Source organism: Epinephelus lanceolatus, chromosome 19 (genome assembly GCF_041903045.1).
Source record: "Epinephelus lanceolatus isolate andai-2023 chromosome 19, ASM4190304v1, whole genome shotgun sequence".
NCBI lineage: Eukaryota > Metazoa > Chordata > Actinopteri > Perciformes > Serranidae > Epinephelus > Epinephelus lanceolatus.
The window spans coordinates 18,403,290-18,416,739 of record NC_135752.1 but is presented as its reverse complement, the minus strand read 5'-3'; the positions used below and the strand labels follow the sequence as shown (position 1 = coordinate 18,416,739).

The window sequence follows — 13,450 nt, the reverse complement described above, 5'->3', positions numbered from 1 at the left end:
ACGCATATACAGTGTGTCACATAGGTGAGGCTGGAGATTAGACGACTCTGAAACATCACGTTCTGACTGGGAGCCATTATTAAGATACTCACCCATCACTGATTCAACCTGTATTTGATACTGTGAGGAGTTAATTTCCCACCCTGGGAGAGCAGCACATAATAAGTCATGTTCCGCTGTGATTTACCGTTTTTCTTCCTATTTGTTGGTGTGTGCTTAATTCCGACTTTCCGACACAGAGAGAGGCAGGGCTGTTCACTCACTTCTTGGTCTCGGTTTCATGAAAGCACCTCTTCACACACTGACACACCCTGACCTAAGGTTGTGCCAAGTTTCCACTCGCTCCACATCTTGGCTTTGCCTCAGCGTCTGTTTGTGGCCCTTCCCGACCTGCGTTTAGATGTGGTTTTTGCCTTCCCTGTGCCGTTTCTTTTCCCTGTGACAGCGGGAGCTTCCTCCTCCTCCTCTTCTTCTTCATTAGCATCCGCAACAGCAGCAGCAGCTGCTGGCTCTGAGTCTGGCTCCTCTGTGTTAACAGCAGGTAGCTCGGCTGGACTCTCCTGAACCACGGGTACCTGGGATGTAGTCTCTTCCTCCTTGCTGGTTGCTGAGGCGCTGATGGAGTCCCGTGAGGTTGGGTCAGGCTCTGCTTGCTCCTTCTGTTGCTGTTCATTTGTCTGCGTGTTCAGTCGGGTGAGTGTAATGAGAGGCTGTGTGGAGTTTATGTCCGTCACTACTGTTTCATCGGGGAGGGAATTTTCATCCAAACAGTCTGTTGGGGTTTCAGTTATGGGCCTGGGGCTGCCTGCAGCTAGAGGAGACTCTCTGGAAGATTCAACAACTCCACTCTTTTGACTCAGCAGCTCTCTGTACCTCTGAGAAGAGAAAGCAGAAACAAAATGCTACAATACTACAAAAACCTTTGGAAATTCATCAAGGATAACTGCATGCAGATTAACGTACACCAGCCCACTGAGGGTGCTCTGGTTGATCAGCCTCCAATCATCACAAGACAATATTCACACTTCATTTTAATTGGTGGTCTCTATTAAGGCTGATCAGATGATGTGAAACATGAGACACTTTCTGTATGCATCGATAAAATGCTAATGAAATATTATAGACTGGTCGGTGAATATGTATGTAGGAGTGTGTGTGCATGTGTGTGTGTATGTGGGAGAAAGAGTGGGTGTCAGTAAACACAAGTGTAGGTCATGCACTGGAGTGTGTGTTTGCCTGCGTGTTGGTCCGTGTTGCAAGTGTCGGTTATGTGCAGGTGGATGCCGACGAAGAACTGTAACAGGGCGAGCAGTGACTCAACCTGTTTTTCCTCTGATAACAACGAGATATAATCTTATGTGGCTTGAGTGGGCTGACTGAAACGTTGATTATAACTTTACGATTTAAAATGTAGACAGTTTTCACTGACTAAAACTAAAATAATTAGCATTTTCGTTGACTCAGAAAAAATTAAATTCCCAGACTTTTCGTCACCTAAAACCTGACTTGTATAAAAAAAAAATATGCTCAGGTTGACTTAATATGATAAAAACTAACAAGGACATTTGACACAGGACAAAGACTAAACAAAAAAAAAAATAGCTGACAAAATTTACATTATAAATATATATAGAGTATAATTTACTGTTGTACACATTAAGCTTTTATTCTAATTTCCTTAAATAAAATTGTATTCATCCCACAAGAAAGCTGTACTGTTAAGCTCTAAGCTGCTCCCAAAATAACCAAGCACTGATTGCTGTAGTTTAAAGGGACAGTTCACCCCCAAAATACAAATAAAAATTACTGTAATCCTCTTATCTATAGTGCTATTGATCAGTCTAGACTGTTCTGATGTGGGTTTTCGGGTGTTGGAGTTTTCAGCTGCATCGTAAGCTAGCTCAGTGGTGTCAGGTGAGCACCCTTAAAAACAAGTAGCATGATAACTTCATTGGGCCAAAAATAATCAGTTATACCAGCTATGCCCTTTTTAGTAGTGGGAACAAAGTGAGTGAAGTCATCAAAAACCAACCTTGAGGTTCTCAAAGTGCTTCAGTGATTTGCAGTGGGTGTGAAGGGCAGAAGATTCAAAGTGGTAAAACTTGTTGCAGAGTCTGCAGATAAAACCTGCTACTGGAACAAAAAAACTGGACCCTGTGGTAGAGGAAATTCAAGAATACATGACACACAGTTGTGATGTTACACTGTAAGGTTGGATGTTATCAGTAAATCCAAACAACAAGAATGTGCAGGAAGACAAGGAAGTGAACTATGCGCCAATCAGGAATTTGTCATCACTCACCGTAGACCGTGTCAGGGTCATACTGCTCATCACTGGCCATGTCCTTTAGAGTCACTTCCTTAGGGAAGGGCCAGTCATCCTGTGCCAGGTCACCAGAGATAGTTAACTTAAGTACAACAAATGCGTCAACTATGAAGCACTGATAATATTATTTCAGCTCTTATGTCACACTGATGCTGACCTTAGTTAAACGTCGGGAATGTGAAGCCTAGAGGCCATTTAAATGCAAATGCTTTCATGGTCAAATCATATGCCAATCACCTGCTCATTCCTCTGTCTTTCCTCTACCTCCTCCACCTCGCCGCCCTCCACCTCTTCCAACGAAAAGCCATCCGCGTCCATGGCAGTTAGCTTGCCTAAGGCCTCACAGCCCTCATTTTCCTGGAGCTAGCAAACAGCAGCAAGTACAGCATGAATATTTCATTTCATCTTCATTTATGGGAAAATACTTGCTTGCTACTGAAATGGTTTTAAATCATTATAAACCCAGATACCTTCTCCAGTTTCTGTCTGTGCTCCTGGGACTGTAAGTGCTCTACAAAAATCTGTGAGGTCCTGAAGTGTTTCTTGCAGACCGTGCAGGAGGAGATGGCTGTTCTGCTGGCGAGCTGGAAGGAGATGGAGATCATTACTGATTATGTAAAACAGCCAGAAAAGTAGTTTCAACCATTTTCTAAATATGTAGAACTTCTTGAACTCGGCTTTTAAATCGAATAAGTATACTTATCTATAAAGAGAGCAGCTTTACTTTGTGCTCCTCGGTGCGACGATGGTCCATGATGCTACTGGTGTAGTGGATTTGACAGGTGGCACACCAGTGCTTCACGTCTGCTTTCTTCTCTCTGCAGAGAACACAGACGAACATAATTCAAGACTCATGAGGATCATTTTCTCTTTTTAAAACTGCTTTAAACTGGGTGCTTTAAACTCACCCGTCTTTGTTTGCCTCCATTAGAGACTCGTGCACTCGTGGCAGCAGGGTGACCAGGCAAGCGTTGCTCATGTGTTGGATCTCCATCATCCTCTGCTGGTGGGAAACACTGTTCATATGACTCTTGAAGTTCTGGAAAAAAAACAGAAGAAAATTAAAAACACAGTAGTTCAAAATCATCATAAATTTGCTGTAACTCTTTCAGCCGCTTGCACGTTAAGTTCACCCTGCTTCAACCTACTTGCTGGTTGTGGCAGGTAATGCTGCAGAGGTAGCAGTAGAACTTGTTGGCGCCCTCTGCTACACCCTCTTCTTCTTCCTCCTGGTTGTCTGGTGAAGCCAAAGGGGCATCTTTGCCCTGTGGCATCTCCTCTGAGAGTAAATCACCCTGCTGGTCATCTGCAGTTATCCTTGATGGGGACGGGGCTGACAAACAGGCGTGTACCTACAGAGAGGTGGCAAACCAGAACTAACTCAGTGTCATGCCTTTATTGAACTGATATATGAAACAGATACACTGTTCACGGGAGATCGATGAATACTGATAAATAGTACTCAGCCTGACCTACCTCTCTAGTTGTATCTGCAATAGGGATTTAGTTACTTGAAAATTATCTACTACATAATGTTTGCAATATTTTGTCTCTGACCATCCCAAATGAAAGCTTCTCTCACCTCAGCAACTCTGCTCTCCTCCAGCCCTTCAGCGACATCTGATCCCACCGTAAAGCCTCCTTCCTCCAGAAGGATGCAGTCTGGGGAAAAAAAAAAATCATATTAATCTCAACTGACCTTTAGGGAGCTTTCACACCTGTAGTTCGGTCATTTGGTTCGAACCAAGAACAAAAAAATAATAATATTGTTGCACTTTAGTTTGGTCTGGTTCCTGTTCAAAGCATTATTAGGATTATTAGACTGCAAACTGACTGCACATAATGAATAATTAACAGGTAGAGACAAAAAGGAGGCGTCTTGTACAGTAACACTTTGGGGCTTATTACTGCGAGATCGCTGACACACACTTTTTAATGGATTTAATGAGCTAACAAAGCAGAGAGAGTCTGTAACAAGCAAAGCAGTTTTAACAACGTTTTAATCAGGGAAAATGGCTGCGCTGACGAGCGTATGTGTCACCATGACTACCAAATAATTAGCGTAGTTTCTAATCATGGCCTTATACAGATCAGTTATAGGATCGTGGACAGATTTCACGATAAACAGATGATTTATTCGTAGTTTAGCTTTTGAAATGCTAAAATCTTGTGTTTGCTTTAATAAAATCTTGTGGTTGGTTAGTTTGCTTTCACACCACAAACGTTTGGTTGTTTGGTCTACACCAGGATTCAACTGACAGCTTTCACACCAGCCCAAACGAACCAGACTAATGGGGCGAACAGACCTGAGTTGGTTTTAATTGAACCAAACAGGTCAGGTGGGAAGCATCCTTAGATGAAATTACTGCGCAATCTATTCTAGTTTCCTGAGGGGTTTTACCGTCAGGCTGACTGTCCTCTGCGTTGCTGTAACACTCTGAGGACAGAATGTCCCCATCTGTCTCTGCAATGGTGACAGTCTCAACAACACTCTGTTCTTTGGACTCTTCTGGCCTAAGAGAAAAACATAATGACAAGAGTCAGAGCAGGCAAAAAGAACAAATGTTGACAGTAAGTAATCAAGGGGAGAGCATTTCTTCAAGCCTTCTTTGCGTCCATGAGTTTTAATAACTAAGCCAGGATGCTTCTTTTATGTTAAACTTTGCATTCCCTAGTTTGACATTTAACAATGAGAATGTCAAGAAGTTCTGGCACAACTATATTCACGGCAATAAAATGTCACCCTACCCCTCTGTCCTCTGCTTCTTCATTGCAGGTTCATCAAGTGGTTCCTCGGAAGGCTGTGTGGGTTCATCCACTCCTCCCCCGGCACTATCTATGGGTGGAAAAGAGAAAACCAAAGTTGGAAACCAAGATGAAAAACATTATCAAACAAATGTGCGCGACTGATTTTCTCCAAGAACTTTAAATTACATTTCTACACAGCTTGAAAGTCACATAGGACATTCAACACACACTCTCTTTACCTGTTTCAGTCTTGTCAGTGGCTTCATTGGTACTGCTAGCTGCTGGTTGGTCGTCTGTGCTCCCTGATGCCATCTGCTCGCTGTCTCTCTTCCTGTCTGACTGGCGAACTGCAGTATCCTGCGCAGGATTACAAATATACATCCAAGTAAGTAAGTAAGTAAGTAAAAAAAAAAAAAATAAAAAATCTAAACATTTGTATTTAAATTTCAACTTGTCCAATCAATTGTCCAAAAACCAGAGACATTTAGTATACAATCATAAAAGACAAGGAAACCAGCACATATTCCAATTTGATTAGCTAGACCTTTTTCATGTTTGGCATTTATATTATATCTTAAAATGACTGACTATAAAAATTGATCCAGATTCATTCTCTGTCAAGTGATTTCATGCTTGCTACACTTGTTCTTTAATGTATCAAATTACCTTCCATCACAGTGAGGACATTTCCATTGCTGACTATCTTTAAACCTTGTTACATTTGTCAATCGTACAACCCTTGTGTAGCTGGACTGAAACCCTACGTTGTGATTATAATCATTGTAATGGTGTGGTGGTAATTACTGCGGTACTGATGGAGGAGGAAGAGGATGAGGAAGAGGCTGTGGTGGGGGTGTTGTTGTTGTTGTTGTTGTAGTAGCGAGCGTGAGGGTGGAACGGACGAGCAGCTGGGAAACCCATCATGGGGGACTTGATAGCCATGCCCATGGGAACTGGTCCGAGCAGAGACGACCTGGACCCGAAGAATTGACGGAACTGCTGTCCACCCATCCCAAAGTTCCGCATGTTACCTGGATGAAAGCAAAGCATGAAAAGAGACGCAAAAAAATAAGCAAACAGAAAAATTTTAACGTCTTGTAAGTTCATTATTTAAATGTTAAAAGTCCCTCTCCAGACACATTTGATGTATACTTAAACTTTTCTTTACTAGTTTTCCCACACAATGGTTAACAAAAAAATCCTGGAGAGAGCTCCCTCATTGAGAAATCCTGGATCTGCCCTCCACCCTGCCCACCACTACAGCTTGTGGTAGGTTTCTCTTTCCCTATCTACAGCACTGCTTGTACTGGGTGGACCAGTGAAAGAGCAGTGTGCAGCAAGGTGGCTGGTGTTAGTGTTGGAGGAAACATTGGAGAGATTCTGCCATATACATTTGAGCCTCAGTCAGACCCAGACTCAGATGAGGAGTCTGTTGTGCACTAAAATCTGTGACAAGCAGATGTATTAGAATGATAAGTGCAGTTAGCACCTTTATTTGTTTATGTTGTTTGTTAGCTTGCAGGCTAACTAGCTGTTGCTGACACAGCGTTAGTGACAGACAATAATATCTGCCATGATAAGGTTTTTGGTAGATAGTGGAAGGAAGCTCCAGGATCCAGTTTACATCCAAACACTGCACACACTACCATGTTTGCTGTCAAAACTTTCACTAGACAAATGCTAACTGCAATGCTAATAGTTTCAGATTTCTTTGAGGGGGTTGTGTTGAAGTCTTTTCCGCTGTCGAAATGTGTTTCCCATTTTAGAAGGTGATGGGCTTTTGTACAACCCCTGGCAAAAATTATGGAATCACCAGTCTTGGAGGATGTTCATTCAGTTGTTTAATTTTGTAGAAAAAAAGCAGATCACAGACATGACACAAAACTAAAGTCATTTCAAATGGCAACTTTCTGGCTTTAAGAAACACTAAAAGAAATCAAGAAAAAAAATTGTGGTAGTCAGTAACAGTTACTTTCTTAGACCAAGCAGAGGGAAAAAATTATGGAATCACTCAATTCTGAGGAAAAAATTATGGAATCACCCTGTAAATTTTCTTTCCCAAAACTAACACCTGCATCAGATTAGATCTGCTCGTTAGTCTGCAGTTAAAAAGGAGTGATCACACCTTGGAGAGCTGTTGCACCAAGTGGATTGACATGAATCATGGCTCCAACACGAGAGATGTCAATTGAAACAAAGGAGAGGATTATCAAACTCCTTAAAGAGGGTAAATCATCACGCAATGTTGCAAAAGATGTTGGTTGTTCACAGTCAAGTACAAACAACATGGGAAGGTTGTTAAAGGCAAGCATACTGGTAGACCAAGGAAGACATCAAAGCGTCAAGACAGAAAACTTAAAGCAATATGTCTTGAAAACAGAAAATGCACAGCAAAACAACTGAGGAACAAATGGGAGGAAACTGGAGTCAACGTCTGTGACCAAACTGTAAGAAATCGCCTAAAGGAAATGGGATTTACATACAGAAAAGCTAAACGAAAGCCATCATTAACACCTAAACAGAAAAAAACAAGGTTACAATGGGCTAAGGAAAAGCAATTGTGGACTGCGGATGACTGGATGAAAGTCATATTCAGTGATGAATCGCGAATCTGCATTGGGCAAGGTGATGATGCTGGAACTTTTGTTTGGTGCCGTTCCAATGAGATTTATGAAGACGACTGCCTGAAGAAAACATGCAAATTTCCACAGTCATTGATGATATGGGGCTGCATGTCAGGCAAAGGCACTGGGGAGATGGCTGTCATTACATCTTCAATAAATGCACAAGTTTACGTTGACATTTTGGACACTTTTCTTATCCCATCAATTGCAAGGATATTTGGGGATGATGAAATCATTTTTCAAGATGATAATGCATCTTGCCATAGAGCAAAAACTGTGAAAACATTCCTTGAAGAAAGACACATAAGGTCAATGTCATGGCCTGCAAATAGTCCGGATCTCAATCCAATTGAAAATCTGTGGTGGAAGTTGAAGAAAATGGTCCATGACAAGGCTCCAACCTGCAAAGCTGATCTGGCAACAGCAATCAGAGAAAGTTGGAGCCAGATTGATGAAGAGTACTGTTTGTCACTCATTAAGTCCATGCCTCAGAGACTGCAAGCTGTTATAAAAGCCAGAGGTGGTGCAACAAAGTACTAGTGGTGTGTTGAAGTGTTCTTTTGTTTGTTTGTTTGTTTTTCATGATTCCATAATTTTTTCCTCGGAATTGAGTGATTCCATATTTTTTTCCCTCTGCTTGGTCTAAAAAAGTAACTGACCCACAATTTTTTTCTTGATTTCTTTTAGTGTTTCTTAAAGCCAGAAAGTTGCCATTTGAAATGACTTTAGTTTTGTGTCATGTCTGTGATCTGCTTTTTTTCTACAAAATTAAGCAACTGAATGAACATCCTCCAAGACTGGTGATTCCATAATTTTTGCCAGGGGTTGTATTAGTGACATATCTCATCTAGCTTTCCTGGCACAGATTTGAATCTCAGATTTTTGGGAAGTGCACAGACATCACCGCCTTCAATAGAGGAATGTGAAAACGCCTCTCCAGTGACAAACTCTGCACAGATACAAATCAGTGTAGTCAAGGTCAGACATTTTAGGGGTGGAGGGGAACTTTATGTGAAAATTTTTTACTGCACTTTATGCTTGATAAAAACTGTACCCTGCATCTGCTGCATCAGCAGGGCCCCCTGCAGCATGGGATTGGGGGCAATGATGGTCGTCTGGGTCGCTTGGCACATCCTAACCATCCTGGGAGGAGGGGCTGTCTGGGGAGCGACAGGAATGGGTCTGTGCAAAACACAAACAAGAGCAAATAAGCATGCAGCATCATTTCATGAGACATAACCTCATTGAAATCTGTAGCAACATTACAGTGTTTTCAAATGTTCCGTCTGTTGATAATTTGAAATTTGTGGACATCCTGAAGTAGAAAATACAGAATGGAAAAAAAGACGTGACATGGACACCTGTACACAAGCTTTGCTTTCAAATACAAACACAAGCTGTCCATGTTATTTTCTCGGTTATGATGATTTTGTGTGTTTGTCTAGCAGCTCTGGTAAAAATTAACCCTTATCTAAAGTTATTTTCCCTCCATATCAGCTTTGGCAGAGAGTCAACTTTTAGTTTAGATTTTTTATGGCACATAATTACAATACATTACTTACTGAGTATGGAATGACAGCATGGGAATATGTCAACGAAAACAACACAATATGGAGTACTGGTGGAATAAAGCTGTATGGGCTACTGCTTTTGCTCATCCTCAGACTAAACAAGAAACCTGTAAGACTTGACTTTGAAATGGAATAACAAAAGCTGACAGGTAACATTTTTACAGACGCTAAGGTAAGAACAGGGGTGATCTAGGGCCATCAGTCTTATAGTGTTTCATGTAATCTGCTGTTTATCACCTCTACCTTTGGGCAGTACAGATAACAGTGTATGACAGTTGACAACTGACCCAAGGCTGAGGAACAGTCTGCCTGAGCATCTTAAAGGGCCAGTGTGTAAAATGGGTTGAAAACAGTGACATCAGTGGTCAAATTCTAGATTGCAGGGCTCACTCACCTCTCCCGTCGGGTAAATGACGGTGGCCTTGTAGGGACAAAAAGCCTTGCGCAGACACGAGTTTTTCAGGAGTAGGTCTATCTAGCGACGAGGTGAATGTTTATTTAGAAATCTAAACCATGTTACGATATTGTAATGAATCACTCACGAGCAGGAGACCAGAGTAGCGTTCGGGAAAAAGGCCAGTTTATTTGAGCACTCCAAAAACTCCGGTAACACTCCAGGGGGTAAAAGACTCCGTCCCAAACTCTGACTCTTCTGGCGTAACACACACTCCATACACACATTCTCGTTTACAATACCTAGCGGAGACCCCCTCCCGTCTCTGCTCCACCAATCTCCAGCCCGCACATTGACTGACAGCGTAGCCTGTAAACAGAGCTCAGCTGTTTATTTAGCCTAGCAATATCTCCGGACTATAGTAGCTGCAATGGACGACTTTGAACGCGATTTTGAAGAGTTTCTTGTAGCGGACACAGATCCAGAGCCATACCTGTTTGAGTCGGAGTACACAGATGAGAGCCGGAGTACACTGAGCGGGCGACAAGAGAAGCTGAATCCTCCGCTCCCATTTTGCTGCACAGAATGGGATTCGGTGCTACCATCGTTGGGGAGATATATCATTAGGAGGAAAAGCGCCGCAGAGAGTGCATCACAAGGAGTGAAGCTGCGTCTTCTTTTCCTCGCAGATGACGGTTCAGGTTCATTCTCTCCTGTTGCGTGGTAAGTGTGGTCCATTCGCAAACTTTATAACTAAAAAAACTTTTCACTACTCTCCATCGACGAACTACTAACACTCTCTGCTGTTTCCTCCTCCTTCTTCCTTCCTCCCGCTGTCTTCGTTGGTTTATTTATACACGCGAAACGGGTTCTCTGGCTGGCTGGATTGTCCGCTTGGGCTGCCTTACATACATGGCGGCGCAAGATGGCGACCTCTCTAAAGCAAGACCCTTGCTATATATATATATATATATATATATATATATATATATATATATATATGAGAAAGCATAATTATAAGGCTATGAAAACCAAACGAATTTTAATTTATAGCGATTATACACTTATATAAACATATTAATGGGTAGAATATTCAGATTCAGATTCAGATTTGACAATAAACCATGCCAAATATTACACACTGGTCCTTTAAGGACTTCACCTCAGTGGACATTTTTCACAGAAACATTAAGAAATATAATTTAAACTTGGCTTTGCCTCGTCATTCGCTGCCTCCGTTGTTAAGTCTTATTTTGGTCTTTTATACTGTTATTTATTTATTATGTTTACTGTTTTCAATTTTTTGTTTACTTGTTGCTTCTTCTGTGCTGTTTTAATCCTGCTGTTAAACCCTTTAGGCTGCATAGTTGTATGAAAAGTGTTATGTAAATAAAGTTTGATTTGATTTACTTTTCATATACCCATTACACAGTTTCAAAACCTAACAGTAACTGATCCAGAAAGACAATGTTGTGGTCACATTTACAACTTTTCCACAAGGTATGCCAGTGCTGCTCAATTGGGACAGATATAAATGTTATTATATAGCTGCAGGTTAGTTTACTTCACAGGTAAAATCATGACAAAGCCAGAGCCTTAACTGGACGTCCCTTCACTAATGGGTTAAGGCACGACCAAGCTGTAATACTGCATTTAAATTAAACCACTACACACTTATACGTTCTCCCAGTCACCTAAAAATCTTACAGCCTGGCAAGTGTTGTGGCAGGGCGTCCAGCTCAGCCACCACCTTCCACACATACCTCATCCAGAGGGCCCTGCCTAATCCCCGGCCTCGAGTTAACGTCCTTACCGCTGTGCCTGATGGTGATGGTGGGGGACATGGTGCCCAGGTGGCGGCTGCGGCGGAGGGGGAGGCGGAGGCTGCTGCTGGAAAAGTTGCTGTAGCTGCCTCAGGTGCTGGTGAAACTGTTGCTGTTGCTGCTGCTGCTGCTGATGGATGTGTGGATTGAACATTACGAGCTTATATTTCCTCCGTTTACGTTACACCGTGAGTTGACAGACCAGCAGGTGCGAGGTGCCAGTGTTTTGACACTCGTTATGTATATCTCTGGATGGGAAGAGGAATCAAATCTTGTGTGATAATGTGCCCCGCTGCCAGAACAACTCTTAAATGTAAAGACGCTCTCAATAACAGTGTGCGCACCTCCTCAGACAACAGGTCGCTCTCATATTTCGTGATGACAACTGGCTAGTGCTAGCACGTAAGCAACAATTTACTTTTTTGTTTACTTAAACTAGCTCACTCTAATTTCCTCACTCAGTTTGCCAACATTAGACAGAAACAAGCATGCTGACATTATGTTTTTAATAAAGAGCGGCATCTTATTCCAAAAGTAGCACAAAGTAGAAATAAAGGACAAGCTGCACCTGCTATGAAATGAACGAAGCTACATTAGCAGCAGCTCAGTGACTGAACCCAACAAGTTAGCTTAGCTTAGCATCGAACTAGCTAGCTAGCTCACAGACAAAACAGCTACGCCGTCTGGGACACTTTCTGCATTTTACCTTACCCACAGTTGCCAGGACTTATTTCTCAAAGAGGAGGGTGGCGATGGTTGTTGATTATCCAACTAAAACCATAGTAAAGGGTTGAATACTTGCTCTCAGTCCCGGCCAGTGCAACTCCCATAAAGAAGAGACTGAAAGCAGCGTCCTCTCTGACTGAGGTGAAGTTAGTGCACCCTGTCGCCTCCTGGTGGCTGTCTGGGGAACTGAACATACTATATGTCTGCATTATAAAATGTTAAAGACTAATTAGATTAAAAATGTAATTAAAACTGTAGATTGTAGATTTTATGAAAATTCGTATTAAGATTTCTACATTATATTTTTACACTAGTTTATATGAATAATAACTATAGTGGACCACCACTGTTAAACTAACCTCCAATGGTCATTAAAAACTAAAAGAGAAATTTAATTACTCTGAAACAAACAAGCAGGGGTGAAGTCAAGTAATTTGGGACATTTATTGGTAGTAATTCCAAAGAATACCTTGAGTATTAATTTTAGGGCTTGTTGTGGCTCTCTGCTATATTTAATAATAGAAGATATGTTGCCAAATAAAATAATTTAGAGACACTGGACCTTCAAACACATTTAGGATTCCTTCCTCGCTCTGATTACATGTTCAGGTAAAATGGGACATCCATGTTTGTTTTTTAAATGGTAAATCAATTCATCAGTTCAGCCAATATTTCATTAAATCATTGTAACATATCATATCATCATATGTAACCTGTGGCTATTCATCAAATAAGATTGTCCAACTTTTCTGCCATGCTCTTTTGCTCCCTGTTTCCTTGGTGCTATATTGTCTACAACGGACGTGTGTGTGTGCTTGCATGTGTGTACTAATGAAGGCTAATTTTGTACTATTGTGGCTGACATGGACTCACTGCATCATCTTTAATCTTTTTAAAGCGACATAAATACTAAGCATGTCTGTAATATTACAGGGTGGCACACAGTAGCATAAGTCATAATTTAATGGCACCTGCTAGTCTAAACACATATTGGTTTCACTTCAGAAAAATGTCAAATTCCTGCACATTTTTTGTCTGATTCTACCTGAAAGCATTAGGTACTCACTCAAAAACCCTTTTACCATAAAAAATAAAGTGTATTGTGAAAATATTTTGATTATAGCTCAAACATTTAGGCCTAATAAAATGCAACACCCTACAACCAGTCTGTTATCATACTCTCATTATTTTAGCTGCACGATTCCTATTCCCAGAAAGAGAAAATCAACATGCCACAT

At 41.4% G+C, this 13,450-nt stretch overlaps 1 protein-coding gene across 2 annotated transcripts; it reads right to left on the bottom strand.

The window, feature by feature from the left end:
• Positions 1–220: 220 nt before the first annotated feature.
• On the bottom strand, positions 221–12,337 carry ciz1a (cdkn1a interacting zinc finger protein 1a). 2 transcript variants are annotated; one of them, XM_033646649.2, is made up of 16 exons: positions 12,198–12,337; positions 11,477–11,734; positions 8,753–8,880; positions 5,879–6,105; positions 5,314–5,431; positions 5,075–5,162; positions 4,728–4,840; positions 3,909–3,988; positions 3,475–3,678; positions 3,235–3,365; positions 3,051–3,144; positions 2,797–2,910; positions 2,564–2,689; positions 2,303–2,381; positions 2,033–2,154; positions 221–875 (listed from the first exon to the last, which is right to left on the bottom strand). In XM_033646649.2, the coding sequence occupies exons 2-16, from the start codon at positions 11,638–11,640 to the stop codon at positions 363–365; spliced, it is 2,301 nt and encodes a 766-aa protein (XP_033502540.2). In that variant the 5' UTR covers positions 11,641–11,734; positions 12,198–12,337; the 3' UTR covers positions 221–362. The 2 variants fall into 2 exon arrangements, with proteins under 2 accessions (XP_033502540.2, XP_033502539.2); XM_033646648.2 differs by having other exon boundaries at positions 12,193–12,325.
• Positions 12,338–13,450: the final 1,113 nt, after the last annotated feature.